General features: G+C 36.8%; 1 protein-coding gene across 2 annotated transcripts in view; it reads right to left on the bottom strand.

Moving 5' to 3' along the window:
• NPAS3 (neuronal PAS domain protein 3) overlaps positions 1–13,935 on the bottom strand; it is a 595,307-nt gene that overhangs the window by 42,274 nt on the left and 539,098 nt on the right. For both annotated transcript variants that reach the window (XM_063398891.1, XM_063398892.1), the window contains one exon: positions 12,346–12,464. In XM_063398891.1, coding sequence (XP_063254961.1) covers positions 12,346–12,464 — 119 coding nt within the window. The remainder of the gene's footprint in view (positions 1–12,345; positions 12,465–13,935) is intronic.

Here is a 13,935-nt window from a genome sequence, read left to right as displayed (position 1 = left end):
ATAAAACAGCTCAGGATTTGGCTTATTATCCTGTTTAAGTCACTTCTATTATAATTTCTCCACTTTCATCTACTTATGCAGAGCACCTTCCTTAAATCTCAGGTGAAATCCTCAGGACACCTCATACAAACATGTACTTTGAATAATTGACTGTCTGGTTTAACAGCTAAATTTAAAGCAAGCCAGGGCTATGGCACTGTATATTTTGTTGGCTACATTTTCTGGCTTTGTGGGGTATTCACTACATGATTTGATAAAAACTGAGGCTAAATGAACTCTACAATTTGTATTCCTACAGGCACAAATTTATTGGCTCGGGTTTTTTTTTCTTTGGCTCTGTCTGTAAGGTTCATTACTTACAGTTACTGCAGAATCAATTTGAAATGGCCAAAATCAGTGATGGAATTTATAGCACAATAAACGTACTGCCATACAAGTGCTGCTACACATGAAAGGGCTTCAGAATATTTTCAGCAATCCTTCTACACAGCAGATTGTTCTGTTTTTATCAATTTAACAGAATCACCACAGGTATATTCTAAGAGGTGTAATCCTGACAGCTACACAGCAGATTTTCTCTGAGGCAGATATTTTTACAGGAAAACAATATTACTGATAAAATCTTAGCATATCAGAACACGAAAAGGAAACTGCACACATCTTTTTCTTTCTCCACAACAGGCATTTGCGGTTCCATTTCACTCACACAAAAAACCGCCCTGAACCAGAAAGAGTTTATGAAGAAAATATTTCCAGTCTCCTTGAGATATATATTCATTAATTATCAGCACTGTGGCACGTGGAAAATGTGGAGGGCATTTGTAGCTAAAACATAAAGTATAGCATCAGCAGTTGCCTGTTTCTAAAGTCTATAAAGATTTACATTTCTACTTAGTACATTTTTCTTTCCAAGTGTCTCTATTATAGACATCTCATATTTTACTTCATTTTAAAGCACAGAAAGTTTTAACTTTAGAATGATGCATTGTGAAAAAAAGACAGAAAAGACAGATGGCAGGCTGTCCTCCCCAAAACTCAATTTCATAATATGCATGTGATTGCTAATAGGCAGGCACTAAAAAACAATTTTCCTTGACGGAGAAGAGCTGATAAATTGTCAACATAAACTTTGTCTGTGGTTGCTCCAGTGATCTAAAGCTCTTCTGTGAGCTTTGTGCCATCAACGTCTGCATCTTCCAACCATATAAAAATTTATGAGTGCATATGACTACAAAGTGACTGAAAATAACCCATAACGCATGTTTGGGTATTGAGAATCAGCTCCTTGCCTCTTCAGGAAAAACTGTGTCCAGTGCCCCATTCCTAACCCTGGACACACAGGAGTCCCCCTGGACTGTGGGAGGTGCAGGCTGGAGCCAGAGATGCCCTGTGAGCCGAGTGAAAAGGGGCTCTGCACTTAGGTACCTCCTAAGCACAGTGCTGCGCCGAGTGGTGCACTGCCTTGAACAGCACTGTCCTTGTAACAATGCCACAGTGCAAAAGACCACAAGAAATGAAAGCTGCTGATTTTTAGCAAGAAATTATACATTTCTGAGCACTTGAGCAAGGAGAAACTAAAGAAAAATCTAATGAAATAAAAAATTCCAAGAAAAATATTTATTTAATACTTCAGACCTTCCAAAATATGTCACAAGTGAAAGGGGCCACTGAGTTCACATGAAATAAAACTGAGAATTTTGCTCATACACAACAAATTCTTGGGGAAAATATCCAAATTATTTGTGCACAGAATGAGACTTGTTTACATTGGTAGAGCAGAGTTCATTTCAGATTTAAATATTTCACTGTAACTGGTATCTACTAATTTTGATTTTTTTAAGGCTTATAACTATTAAATATTTTCGTGCCTCTAAAAATTCAGATCTTATTTCTGAGAATAACTGAGAAGCAGCAACTCAACAGTAGATGAGCTGTGAGTGTTATGTTATCAACATATTTGCCTGAACAAAATAATGTGATTATCCCCCCACATATTTAATTGCATAAATTCCTTGAGTTTGATTCTGAAAAGATTGAAACACTTCAAACAGGTTTTTCTTGCTATACAGAGGAGACTTGCTCTATTTGCAAGTATGTGACCAACTCTGTAAAATGAAGCCATGGGAAGAATACATATTTCTTGAACTTTCTTTTGATGGGGGTAATAACATCAGTTTGGAAGGCACTAGCCTTGTATCCTATTGCTTTAATTTTATGCAGTGTATATTTCTCTCTAAATGTCCCCATAAACAAGCAAGCAAACAAACAAATGAGTAGAAAAAGATGTCAAACTCTGGAAACATTGTCAAATATTAGTAGGATACATTCTTTTTCATGTATATTTGGATAGAGTCACTGATGTCCTGTATTGTTTGGTTTAGGATGGAAAAACATGGAAAGAGAGGAATTATAACTGAATATGTCTGTAAAAGAAAGGGGAATGGGAAGGTCTAATGTGCTATCAGAAATAAAAGTGAAAAACATTGTTTACCACTGATGAAACAGACCTTGTCTGTGCCCTTCTAATGGCAAGCAATTCACACAGCAATGAGCACAGAAAGTTCAGAGAGACTAAATACTTATCCATAAAAAGTGAAATATAACTTGTAAACCTCCTCAGGGTAACCTCTTCAGAGCTCAGGCCTCTTTATGCAACTTATATGAATTTTCAGTAAAGAATCCAATATGAAGATTTTAAAAAAATTACCAGTTCTTGTAATACACTTAGTGTTTTCATTTGTTTGCAGTATTTTTTAAGAATTTTAAATAATGGAGAAAATTAAGGTAATTGTGCTCTCCAGGCTTATTCTCAAATATTGATAATTTTCCTTTAAGGAGGCACAAAATTCTTGATTCTAAGGAGGAACGGACAAAAAATGTATTAGTAAAAATTAAAATTTCTTATTTCATACTACTTAGAGGTGCATTAAGGTATATAAGCTTTAGGGTCAGTATAAGCCTTGCTCAGCTTTCTTTAAAAGCATTGGGAGTAATAAAGACTTCCATTTTATCTTCAGTGAAATAATACTGCTGAAATATCACCTCATTTTTGATGTCAGCAGTGATTTCTTTTTACCTCTATGATGTCAAATGGGAATTACTATTATTAGAACGAGAGCTTCCTAATGATGCTGTAAAAAGGAGAAACTGAAACTCTTTCCACTAAACATCTATATCCTGCTTTCTCCATGGGGTAAAGCAGTTGGGCTCAACCACACACCATTCTTCAGACAAACACTTAGAAGCAGCTTAAACATCTAGAAACAGAAGCATAATGGCTTTCTTCATTATATAGTAGTGAATATGCACTCTGAAGAGTAGAGAAAAAGGACATTTACACTACAGCAACCCTCTCTGGGAGACGTGCTCTGAAACACTCATCATCAATTTCTGTTCTAGACGGTAAAACCGGCACATCAGTGTCCAGATCACCGTCTGGGAGTCATTGCCCCAGGTAAAGTCAGGGAATGAAAGCCTCCTGTTCAAATACTGGCTTCATGTGGACATATCTGAAATGCACTGTGCCTTTTCTTCCTCCCATTTTGTCAAAGGAGTAAGTACAGAAGAACGTTGCTTCATATGACACCAAAATGTATGAATAAGTTTGGCTTTTGAGTAAATGATGGGCTTGAAACTTCTGCAAACACCTATTTATGCTGAAAGTGAGTAGCAGATGAAAACTGGTGCCATCTGCATCAGCAAATGGGGTATTTTGATTTTCCAATATAATTTGATCAAATATAAAGAGCTACAACAAACATAAAGAGTGAATAATGATTCCCTACCAATTTTACATTTACTTATGTATTGCTTCAAAGTCGTTCGTAAAGTCTTTAGGGTGGACACATCTGTGGTGGATATGAAAAAATGTTAATCCAATTGGGAAAAAAAAAAGTTTCTCTATAAGTCTGGGGTGTTTTTTTGATATAAGAACAGCAAAGCTTGCAAGGAGCCAAGCCACGTGCCAGGTGAAGAGGTGGATGCTGCCAGCCCTGCTCTTCTCCCACAGAAAGGTGGCAGGAACAGCAGCCCCAGGAAGCTCCCCTGGGCTAAATCCAAGGGGCAGGAAAATGTATTTTGCTGCTGGTACACTGCTTTGTTTTCTTTCTAAGGAAAAGAATTTTGGAGTAGCTCTTCTACAGTCAGTTGTAGGCCAGTTGCAAGAGTTCATCTTTTTCTGTTTGTTTTATTTTTTTCCACTTTGGTTGTTTGTTGTTTGTTCTAGTGAAAGTTCTGCTAAACTTCACACTGTCTGGTCTGAGTACTTTCTTCTTTGGCATCTCATTTTGTATATTCAGGGCAACCATCAAAACAAAGGAAGTACCAGCCTGAGAAAATGAAGTGTGATGCACTGGAACACAGAGATGATTTGACAATATCCTCGCGCTAGGAAGAAAGGCTGAGGATGAGGTACAGCATGTAATCACAGTTGGCTCTGACACAAACAGTCATTGTTATCTTTGGCAAGTTATTTGATATCTCGGTATGTTAGCACTTTCCAGACTCAGATGAGCGTTGCGAAAGTACATTCATTAATATAAATAACTGTATAAGCAACAGGAAAAAGCCAATAAAACCAAAATGCTTTGCACAGGTAAGAAGTGCACATAGAGGTGAAAGTTTGAAAATCGTGGAAATCAATGTTGGAGCCTGTTTTTCAGCATACTTTTGACAAAAGCTGTGAACTGCTGCAAGTGGTAGAGATAAAAAGATTAACACTGTCTGCATTTGCACATCTAAAACAATATTTAAATTATGAAAAAAAAGGTGGGCCAAAACATCTACTGGCAGCAGTTATAAAACAGTGAATGGAGGCAGAGATGCAAGCAGCAGCACCTCTGTCCTAAAGCAAATCTTGGCTTTGTGTGCTTTTCTGTGCTACTATGAAAGGCATGTTCACAGTCATTAACAGTAAATAATGGTAAACAACATTGGTGGATAATTTAAGAAAATACTGTGGACTGAAGATCTCTTGGTTTTCAGTAGGCATTCCTACCTGGAAGCACAGTACTGTTCTCCCAATGTGTAACAAGAGATATTTTCTGGTTCTGTCTCTGCTGAGATCTCATTGCTCTCATCCTACTCTCTGAGTTTTGCTATTAACACAACAATGGGTCTCACACTGCACTATGAGTTCACATGTCTAGATAATTAGTGCTGCTTATAAAGGTTTGTCAAACATTTTCTGTCTCTATGACTCAGTAACACTTGGTTCTTGAAAGAATACCAGATTTGGTTTGGAACTGCTCTCTGTCCTTTTTGAATATTTTATTATGTGTCAGAATAAATCTTGTTCTCAGTTTTCTCTCACAGTTATATCCACTGACTTTTAAAAAAAGGAGGCTTCAGAATTATATTGCCTAAAAACCAGACTCAAAGGCAATTACTGCTAATTTGGTGATAATATTATCTTTTTATATCCCTTATACTTTGATAATAGAATTCATGAAAATAAAAAATCTTCCAGAAAGCAATCTGTGCTAACTCAATTTTATGTTTTCTTGCCTTTCAGAACTCAGAATTGATTTCCCTTTTACTCAGTTTGGAGCAAACCACAACTCTGAGGCCATCTGAACATTTAAGACAATATTTGAGGAGAAACACATCCTGATAACAGGTGTCAGGAGTACTACTGCTGCAGTCATTGTGAGGAATGACCAAAGCTTGAATCTTTCTTGTACAGAAGATTGTTATTAAAAAGGCCTTTTAAATAACACTAACTGGTTAATTTCAATAGTGCTACTGCAATAACGAATGCCTAACGTATATTATTTTTTCCAGATGGTAGAGCAGTGCTATAAATCCCATTTAAAAGATGCTCAGACCTGATTTTTTCCTTTTGAGAAGGTGGAATTCCTATCTACTGAACACTTAAAAAAATTGGTTAATGTATTTAGATGCTGAGTGTGAACCAAGCTTTTCCAACAGCTCTCCTAATAGAATCTCACTGTTCTACATCAAGGCATAAAATGAACCCCAGTCCTCTTAATCTGGTTGCAGACCATTATTTCTTGAACCATATCTTAAATCTTCAAGTAGATACTTCATAAGATTCAGATTGGCCCATTAGTATTTTGTTCTTTTTCAAGTCATGCTGCGTCTTTACTAGCTAAGAGACTTCCTTTTGACAAAAAGGTCATCGATTTACATGGGTGAATTCTCGATCAGTTCTTTCTCACTGACAAATTACCTTTAAGTCTTCCCAGTGCTGAAAAGTCTGGGGAATGCATGTGCTGACATTTAGAAAACTCTTCACATAATGCTTCCTGATGTTGGTTTCTTATTCCTTCTTCACTCAATTAAAGAGGTGTGGCAGTAACCATGTGATAAAATACTAAATTCTGCAGTTTTCTTTCTTCCTACAGAGAAAGGTCAGGACACCTTTCTGGGACAGAGTAAAATACTTGATAGAAAAGATTTCAAGGGGGAAATAGATTAGAAGAGGAGGCAAAAATTTAGGCTCAGCTGTAAAGTGGGATAAGTGAATTCCCTCATTTGGAAGAGGGAATGAAATCTGTCTCTAACACAGGCCATGTATGAAAATGTACCAATCATTAGACTATTCCCTGCCTTCTCTTCCCCCCTCCATCCTATTCCCCTGAAGTGGAAGGATAATATATTATCTTCTGCAATAATATATTGGGTCCTTAAAGTGATTTTGGAGTAGGAACATCTTGTTTCTGAATTCCAGGTGAATCTTTCACTTGGATGAGCAAAAAATCATTTTAGTTTTGGATTAAACCAAGAGAACATTATTACAACGTGAGTTTAATGTAATTTTGTCTTTCTAAAACAGTTTTTGACTCTCTTGCCCTCCTGCATTAATGAATCTAAATTCTGCCAAAACCTGCACTTCAAATGCTCAACTAAGATCTGCAGATCTTGCCCAACTCCTCAATTTCTTCTAAAAGGAAAAAAAAATTAAATTGTGAACAAAGGAAGGAATAGCATGAAAAAGACTCCAGTAGAACCATGACAGGCATAAAATTTCAACCAAAAATTTAGATTTCCATCTTCAAAACTGTCATTCAAAGAATCCTAACTTTATGATTTTAAATACCAAATCTGAGTGTACAGTCTCAAAGAATGTTTAATTTTAAATGAGTATATAGAAAGACACCATTGTCAAAAAAATAAAGTCATGAGGACTACAAGACTAATTTATGAAAACACTTTTCTGGAATTTTAAGTATTATTTAAAATATTTTGATATACCTCATACAACCGATGTATGAAGTATAGCTAACCAAACTTGCCTCCTGTTACTGAACTGCAGAAATTAGATGTGCAACAAACCATCCTAATTTCTAAATTAAACTTACCAAACCATTTTTTAAAATATAGCACTTACTTACTTTTATGCTTATTTTTATACTTATTTTTATGTCCACCAGAAGGGACAGCCTGAAAATTTTCTAGGATGTTCTTAACTCAGCTGATGGATCTTCAAGATACCTAATTGCTGGCTTCATGGGAAATGGAGAAGCAGCAGGTGTTGGTTATACCATGTTCAGAGATTGCCACAGTGACAGTAAAAGTACAAAGCAATCTTGTTTTTGCTTATCCACCTCTGATAATAGTTTATAATGAGAGTGCTATTCCATAATACGGTAGAGGAGTATGTGTGGCTTCATACTAACATCTCTGATGAGTTGATGAGCTGGAGACATCTGGCAGCTACTGACTCTGATGCTGTTTTATGCTTTGACACTACTTCTTGATCCTATTAGTTAAACTTTGTTCAAGAGGATAGTATCAGGTCATGAAAGTTTGAACAAAGAAAATTCCAGCACAAACAGACAGGCAAGTAAACATGACAAAACAATAATAGGATGCTGTAGAGGACTAGAAAATATATCACTGGTCCTGAAAAAAGTAATTTTGAATTAAAATTAGCTTTGACATATGATTAAGTCAAACAGCAGAAAAATTGAAGTTGGGAAGACTTTTAACTGGACAGAACTGTAACCTTCAAAGGGAGGAAAACAAATGGAAAAGGAGGCAAAATGAAGACAAAATCAAAATTAAATACAAAACCACCTTTCACTGATGAAAAAATAAATATTGAAAAAAACCCGAAGATGTGTTACATTTTCAGTGGAGAACAAACAGTAAGTCTCTCCAGCATGTATCTCAGACAACAGCTGCAATGGTAATGCATTCTGAGTTTTGCAGTGAATAGAATTATAATTTTTTTTAATTTGTTTTCCATGTGATTTATCAGTTTACTAAATTTTATTTCACTGTTTTTAAAGATTTTTAAATTTATTAACTGAAAAATTAATAACTTTTTGGTATTATATGTAAACTTTTTCCTGCAAGCCTCTGAGCCTAAGAGCATTAAGAATGTGAAATTCTAATTCAAGGAGAGTGCTAGAGAACAATGAAAGGGAAAGAGAGAGGAAGGATTAATCATGTAATCACTTTTCCACTTATTCTTTTAAGGTAACATAATTCATGGAAAAAGGCCATTACCTCCATCTTTACATGTAATTCAGAGCTAGTTATATCAGTCCAGGAAGGGACTATAAACAGGTTCATCTCATGTCAGCATTGTCTAGAGCAAGGTTTCTTTGAGGCATACATATATGTAAATTTATCAGTCTGCTTTTTGTTTCAGTATTTCTTTCGACAGAAAATTAGTTTTGGCTAGATCAACCTGAATGATTAATCAATTTAATTCTTGGACTGTTTTCACTTTTATGTGATTTTCCCAAGGCAGGGACTACTCATTCTGAAAATTGACTAAGAACCTTGTGGACCACCTCAACCATTTGCTGTCTACAGGAAACATTCACCAGCAGTCTTCAAAGCAAAGCAAAATGACAAGCTCATGGTTCTGAGCTCAGCAAGAGTTGGGATCAAGACACAACTACTTCACAAAGATGAAAAAATTTTGTCATTGCTGGAGGACTGAATCCACTGGGAGCTGAATACCTTTGAGAGAGCTAAAACTCGACTCATAACACGGTTCCTAGCACACTTTTCCCAGTGAATGGCTGTATGCTGATTCAGAGCTACCCCTGAATCCCCTTACAAGAGCTCAAGAGAAGATGTAAGCCAAGGGCTCTTACATTTTACAGATGGAAAATTCAGTGCTCTGCTGTATTCTGGAGGTGTGAGACAGTGGCTCCTTAGTCAGCCTGCTCCACTAGGATTTCCTGCTGCCCATGATCCCAGCTGCCACAGGGTTTCCTGGGTTAGTGCTGAAGTACTTCCAGCAGAACTTAGCCAGCGTTTCCCATGCTCTCTGTTAATGTCGTGCAACTATTCTTCCCTGTTGATAATTTCTTATAGATGTACATCCACAAGGCTCATGAATCTTTTTTAATTTTGATAAAAAACATACCTAAATGAATTCAAGAGGCCTTAAGCTTGTTCTTGTTCTGGACTTTTAGAAATCAATGACTAAGATTCCTAAAAGTGACATTTACTACAGCAGTTGAGTTTTATTATGCTTGTCTGATAGACCAACTGACAGGAATGTTTAAACATGGCAGTCCTTAAAATGCAGTTAAAAGGCTATTCACTTGATCCAACTCTTCTAAAATGAATTTACTATTTTTCTGGGGTTTGCTGTGGCTGTGGATAATGATCCTTCTGTAGAATACGGAGTGCCAACAACCATGCTTTTGAAAAACTGTCAGAGTGCAAATCATATTGCTGGACACAGCTGAATTCAGCCTAAAAGTGCCAGTTACAAAATCCTTAAAAACATCAAAAAGCAAAAGAACTGCACATCTATTTTTACACCTGCTTAGGGCTTGTACACTGTTTATGCAATTTTACTCAAGCTGACTTGCTTCATTAAAAAATTTGGAAAAACCCCAATGTTTTATGTACAGGCAGTTTTGCTGGCTATCATATTTTTTATCCATTAATTTTGTCAAGGAAAAACCAGCTAAAAAATGATATCTGATCTTTCAAAACTAATTTTGCTGTACTTGTGACATCTTAGTTATGATTTTAAATGCTTCCATGATCAATTAGCAATTCCAAAAGAAATTAAATTTTATTTATATGATAGACATTACCATGTCTTTTGAGCCAAGAGTCTACTGTGAATTTCAAAAATTGTGTTGTAATGAGAAAAACCCCACCTTGTGAAGCCAGCTTATATGTCCTGTTCTGATATTGGACTAAAATTAGATTGTCAGGAGTCCAAGAGAGAGAATGACAGTCATTCACATGTTTTCGTTTTGTTCCTACCGACATCTGGCAAAAAAAGTGAGACTACAAAAACACAGAAACATTCCCTATGTTTACCCATTATTATTGCATCAAGAATATCTAGCAAAGCAAGTTCTCTACCAATCTAACTTTATCTGAGCCTGGGTGGACCTTGCCTAATCATAAGAATTAGTTTAACTTCAGTGACCTGAAAAAGCAGTGTGGTGCTGTTCACACTGCAGGGTGAAGTGAGACACCTGACAGGTGTGAGAGAGGGACCTGTGTGGACCTCCTGAAGTCCAACAAGAACAAGTGCCAGGGTAAAAAGTGCCTTCAACAAGGTCCCTGGGCCAGGGCAATTCCAAGCATGAATACAGGCTGGGTGTAGGATGGGTTGAGAGTCACCCTGAGGAGAAGGGCTTTGGGATGCTGGGGGATGAGAGGCTGGATGTGACCTGGCAAGGTGCACTCACATCCCAGAGAGCCAGCTGTGTCCTGGGCTGCACCCAAAAGATGTGTGGCCAGCAGGGCCAGGGAGGTGAATCTCCCCCTCTACTCCACTCCAGTGAGATCTACACCTGGAGCGGTGCATCCGGCTCTGGGGTGCCCAACACAACATGGGCATAGACCAGAGCAGGACCACGAAAATATTTAGAGGGATGGAATGTCATTCCTATGTGGTTGGTAGAAAGGCTGAAAGAATTGGGGTGCTCAGCCTGGAAGTGAAAGATGGTAGGTTTAGTTTAGATACGAGGAAGAAATTCTTTGCAGTGAGGGAGATGAGACACTGGAACTGATTGTCCAGAGAAGTGGTGTGTATCCTACCCCTGGAGCTGTTCAGGGCCAGGTCAATGGGGCTGTACACAACCCCATGGTGGAGGGTGTCCCTGCTCATGCCAGGGAGGATTGAACTAGATGATCTTTAAGATCCCTTCCAACCCAAACGGTTCTATGGCTCCCTGATGTGCCAATTAATTAATTAATTTCTCCTTCTTCCTCCGAAGACACGCCAGTATGCTTCCTGGTCTTTATACCTCCCCAGACTTGTAAGCATGAACAAGTACTCAGTGCATTCCTTTCAGGTGCTGACAATTAAACAGGACACAGACCAAAACTTGTGATGCCTTAAGAAACCACTGATTTGGACTTAAAACTTCTACTAGCAACAGCTGTAATCATCTTGACCCAGAAACCATCCAAGAGAAGGACTCCCAGTCACTTGCTTGCAAAGAAGATATTTCTGCTAGATTTTGACTTCACAGATAGCTACCACAATCTTATATTCTTGAGAATTTTTTGGGAAAAGTGAGTTGGGGAATTTTACTTTAAAGCTTCTGTAAATCTTCTGCTAAAAACTGAAACAAAATGGTTGTGAAAGCTTTTAAATGAACATTGACAATCAACTTCTTTAAATACCCACACATTCTCAGAACTACTTTCTTGCAATACTCTTTTATCTTGTATAAAACTTAATGGATGACATATTTCATTCCACAAGTTGACAATGTTAAAAATGTGCTATTCCTTCTAGTTTTAGTATACTGCAAAGCTAGTGGTAGCTACAGGCACTATGAGCGATATACGACTGAAGAAAAATGAGATTACTGCTGATAAGGAACAAGAGACTTTCATATCTTAAAAGAGTCTGAAATCCAGCAAATATGATCCCCAGCAGCAGATGCCCCTCAGACAGACAATGAAAGAAAAATGGTGGAAAAGTACTCATTGTGGCTTGTTGTTTCCTACAGCTGGAATGGCAGCAAAATGAAATAGCATGCTGCCTGCACCAAGAAAACCTACCTCTCTGGGAAAAACATAACCCAAAGATGACTAACAGTCTAACAAAATGAGCAGTAATTTTCCACTGTGGGAAAAGTGATGTTACTCTGACTCACCTCCTTTGGTAAAAGATACCTTTACTTTGGAAGTGTTGCTCTTTTGAAGGCTATCATGCTGTTATCATCAACATTTATCATAATAATGATCAATTTAATGGAAGCACAGTACAAAAGCCAAACCTCAGGCTGGAAATACGTATTAATGATTCTTTAACAAAAGGAATGAGACATATGCAAATGCGAAATAGCTCCTCTCTCTGTCTATTTAGGTGTTCCTGGAACATGAATGAACATAATTTCAAGATGTCAATATTTCGTGCAACAGTGCAAGCCTTACCTTGTATCCTGATGATTTGATGTGCACTCCTCGCTTGGTCAGTGTGGATTTCATTCGGATGAAAAAAGAGCGCTCTAGAGTGTTGTCAGTGGTTAGCAAACTGGGGTTTGTAGATTCCACTAGGGAATAGAAAAAAATACATATACACATAATTTAGATTTTAAACATCCCCTCTAAGCTATTTTTCAGGTGCAATCCTTGAACTCACTAAAAATAAATGACTGATGGATGCTAAGAGTGTTGTAATCAATTTACCTCATTTAGAAAATGTTTATTTAGCAAAAAAGAAATTACAAAAATATACATATACTCAGTATGTCTCATTTTCAAGTTATTTTTCCCATAGAATTTTTAACAGGGATTTGTCTCATTAACTCTTTCTTGCACAATTTAGTTATGACTAGAGTTGGAGGGTATATCACTAGAGTGTATGACATTGTTCTAAAAACTATTTATCAGTATTTTGTAAAAGGCAAAGTCTCACTTAGGTAGCAACTCTCTCCTGAAATAGGCTGCAGATTCTGCAGATTTTTATACCCTAGTCTCTCAACTGCAGTGATACCTGAGTCAGTGCTGGATTTGTGTGCCTCGGTTTCCACATTATGGAGGGGAAATTAGGGCCTTTATTATCAATAAAGTATTAAATAACCCAAAGGCAAGAATTCTGAAGTAAATGACACATATCATTATTATTATTGTCATCATATCATCATTTATTGGTGATTAATTAGTCATTATTGAAATATCTTTTTAGGCCAACTGAAGGGATATTACTTGCTCACAACTAAGTATAGCTCTCACCTGCACTACTCCCTCCCTTAACTGCAGCCACTTAAAATACTTATGACTCGTTGTATAAACCATAATAAAATAGCATCAGCACTGAGGTATTCTTTATTTTTTATAAAATCTTTATGATTCCTATTTTTTAGCCCTGATAATCAACTTATCCCCAAAATACTGTTAATGGGAAAATTCTGGAGCAGCTTACAATAAACAGGCTCTATTGGAGATAAAAGAAATTTCAATTTCAGTGAGGAATTAATAAGGAATAAAAAAATATTTTGAAATTGTACTTCTATTGTTTAGAAGAACCATACAAACTACTAGCAGAAAGTGTTTAAGTATTTAAAATGCATTTGTTATGCAGTCAACAGAAACACAAAAACTTGTTTGTGAGCTAAGGATTATATTGAATTGTCCTTGATTTAATGTGGTCAACTTGTCTTGTGTTTGTGACATTTCAGCTCTATTGTGATAACTGACAACAGTGCCCCTTTCTTTAGTGTGTCTCTTAAGATTTTTTGTTTTAGAGAGCATGAATTCGATGTCATTTTAAATGTACAGCTCTTTATCACTCGAGGGAAAAGCAGAGCCATGTTATATTTAGTACTTTCATTTCTTCTGATTAAATATGAATTACTATGAAATTTTTCTCATCATCTAACACACCATAATACGCCAACAGCTTTTTAATACACTGTATAAGCACAAACTTCTGCTCTAAGAGTTTAATTTGCCCCTCTAATCCAATCACATCAACCTTATTTCTCTTATCAGAGATTCCCATTTTGAATTAAATGAGCTCAT

This window comes from Prinia subflava, chromosome 5, assembly GCF_021018805.1.
Source record: "Prinia subflava isolate CZ2003 ecotype Zambia chromosome 5, Cam_Psub_1.2, whole genome shotgun sequence".
Taxonomy (NCBI): Eukaryota; Metazoa; Chordata; class Aves; order Passeriformes; family Cisticolidae; genus Prinia; species Prinia subflava.
This window is presented reverse-complemented; position numbering and strand designations above follow the sequence as displayed.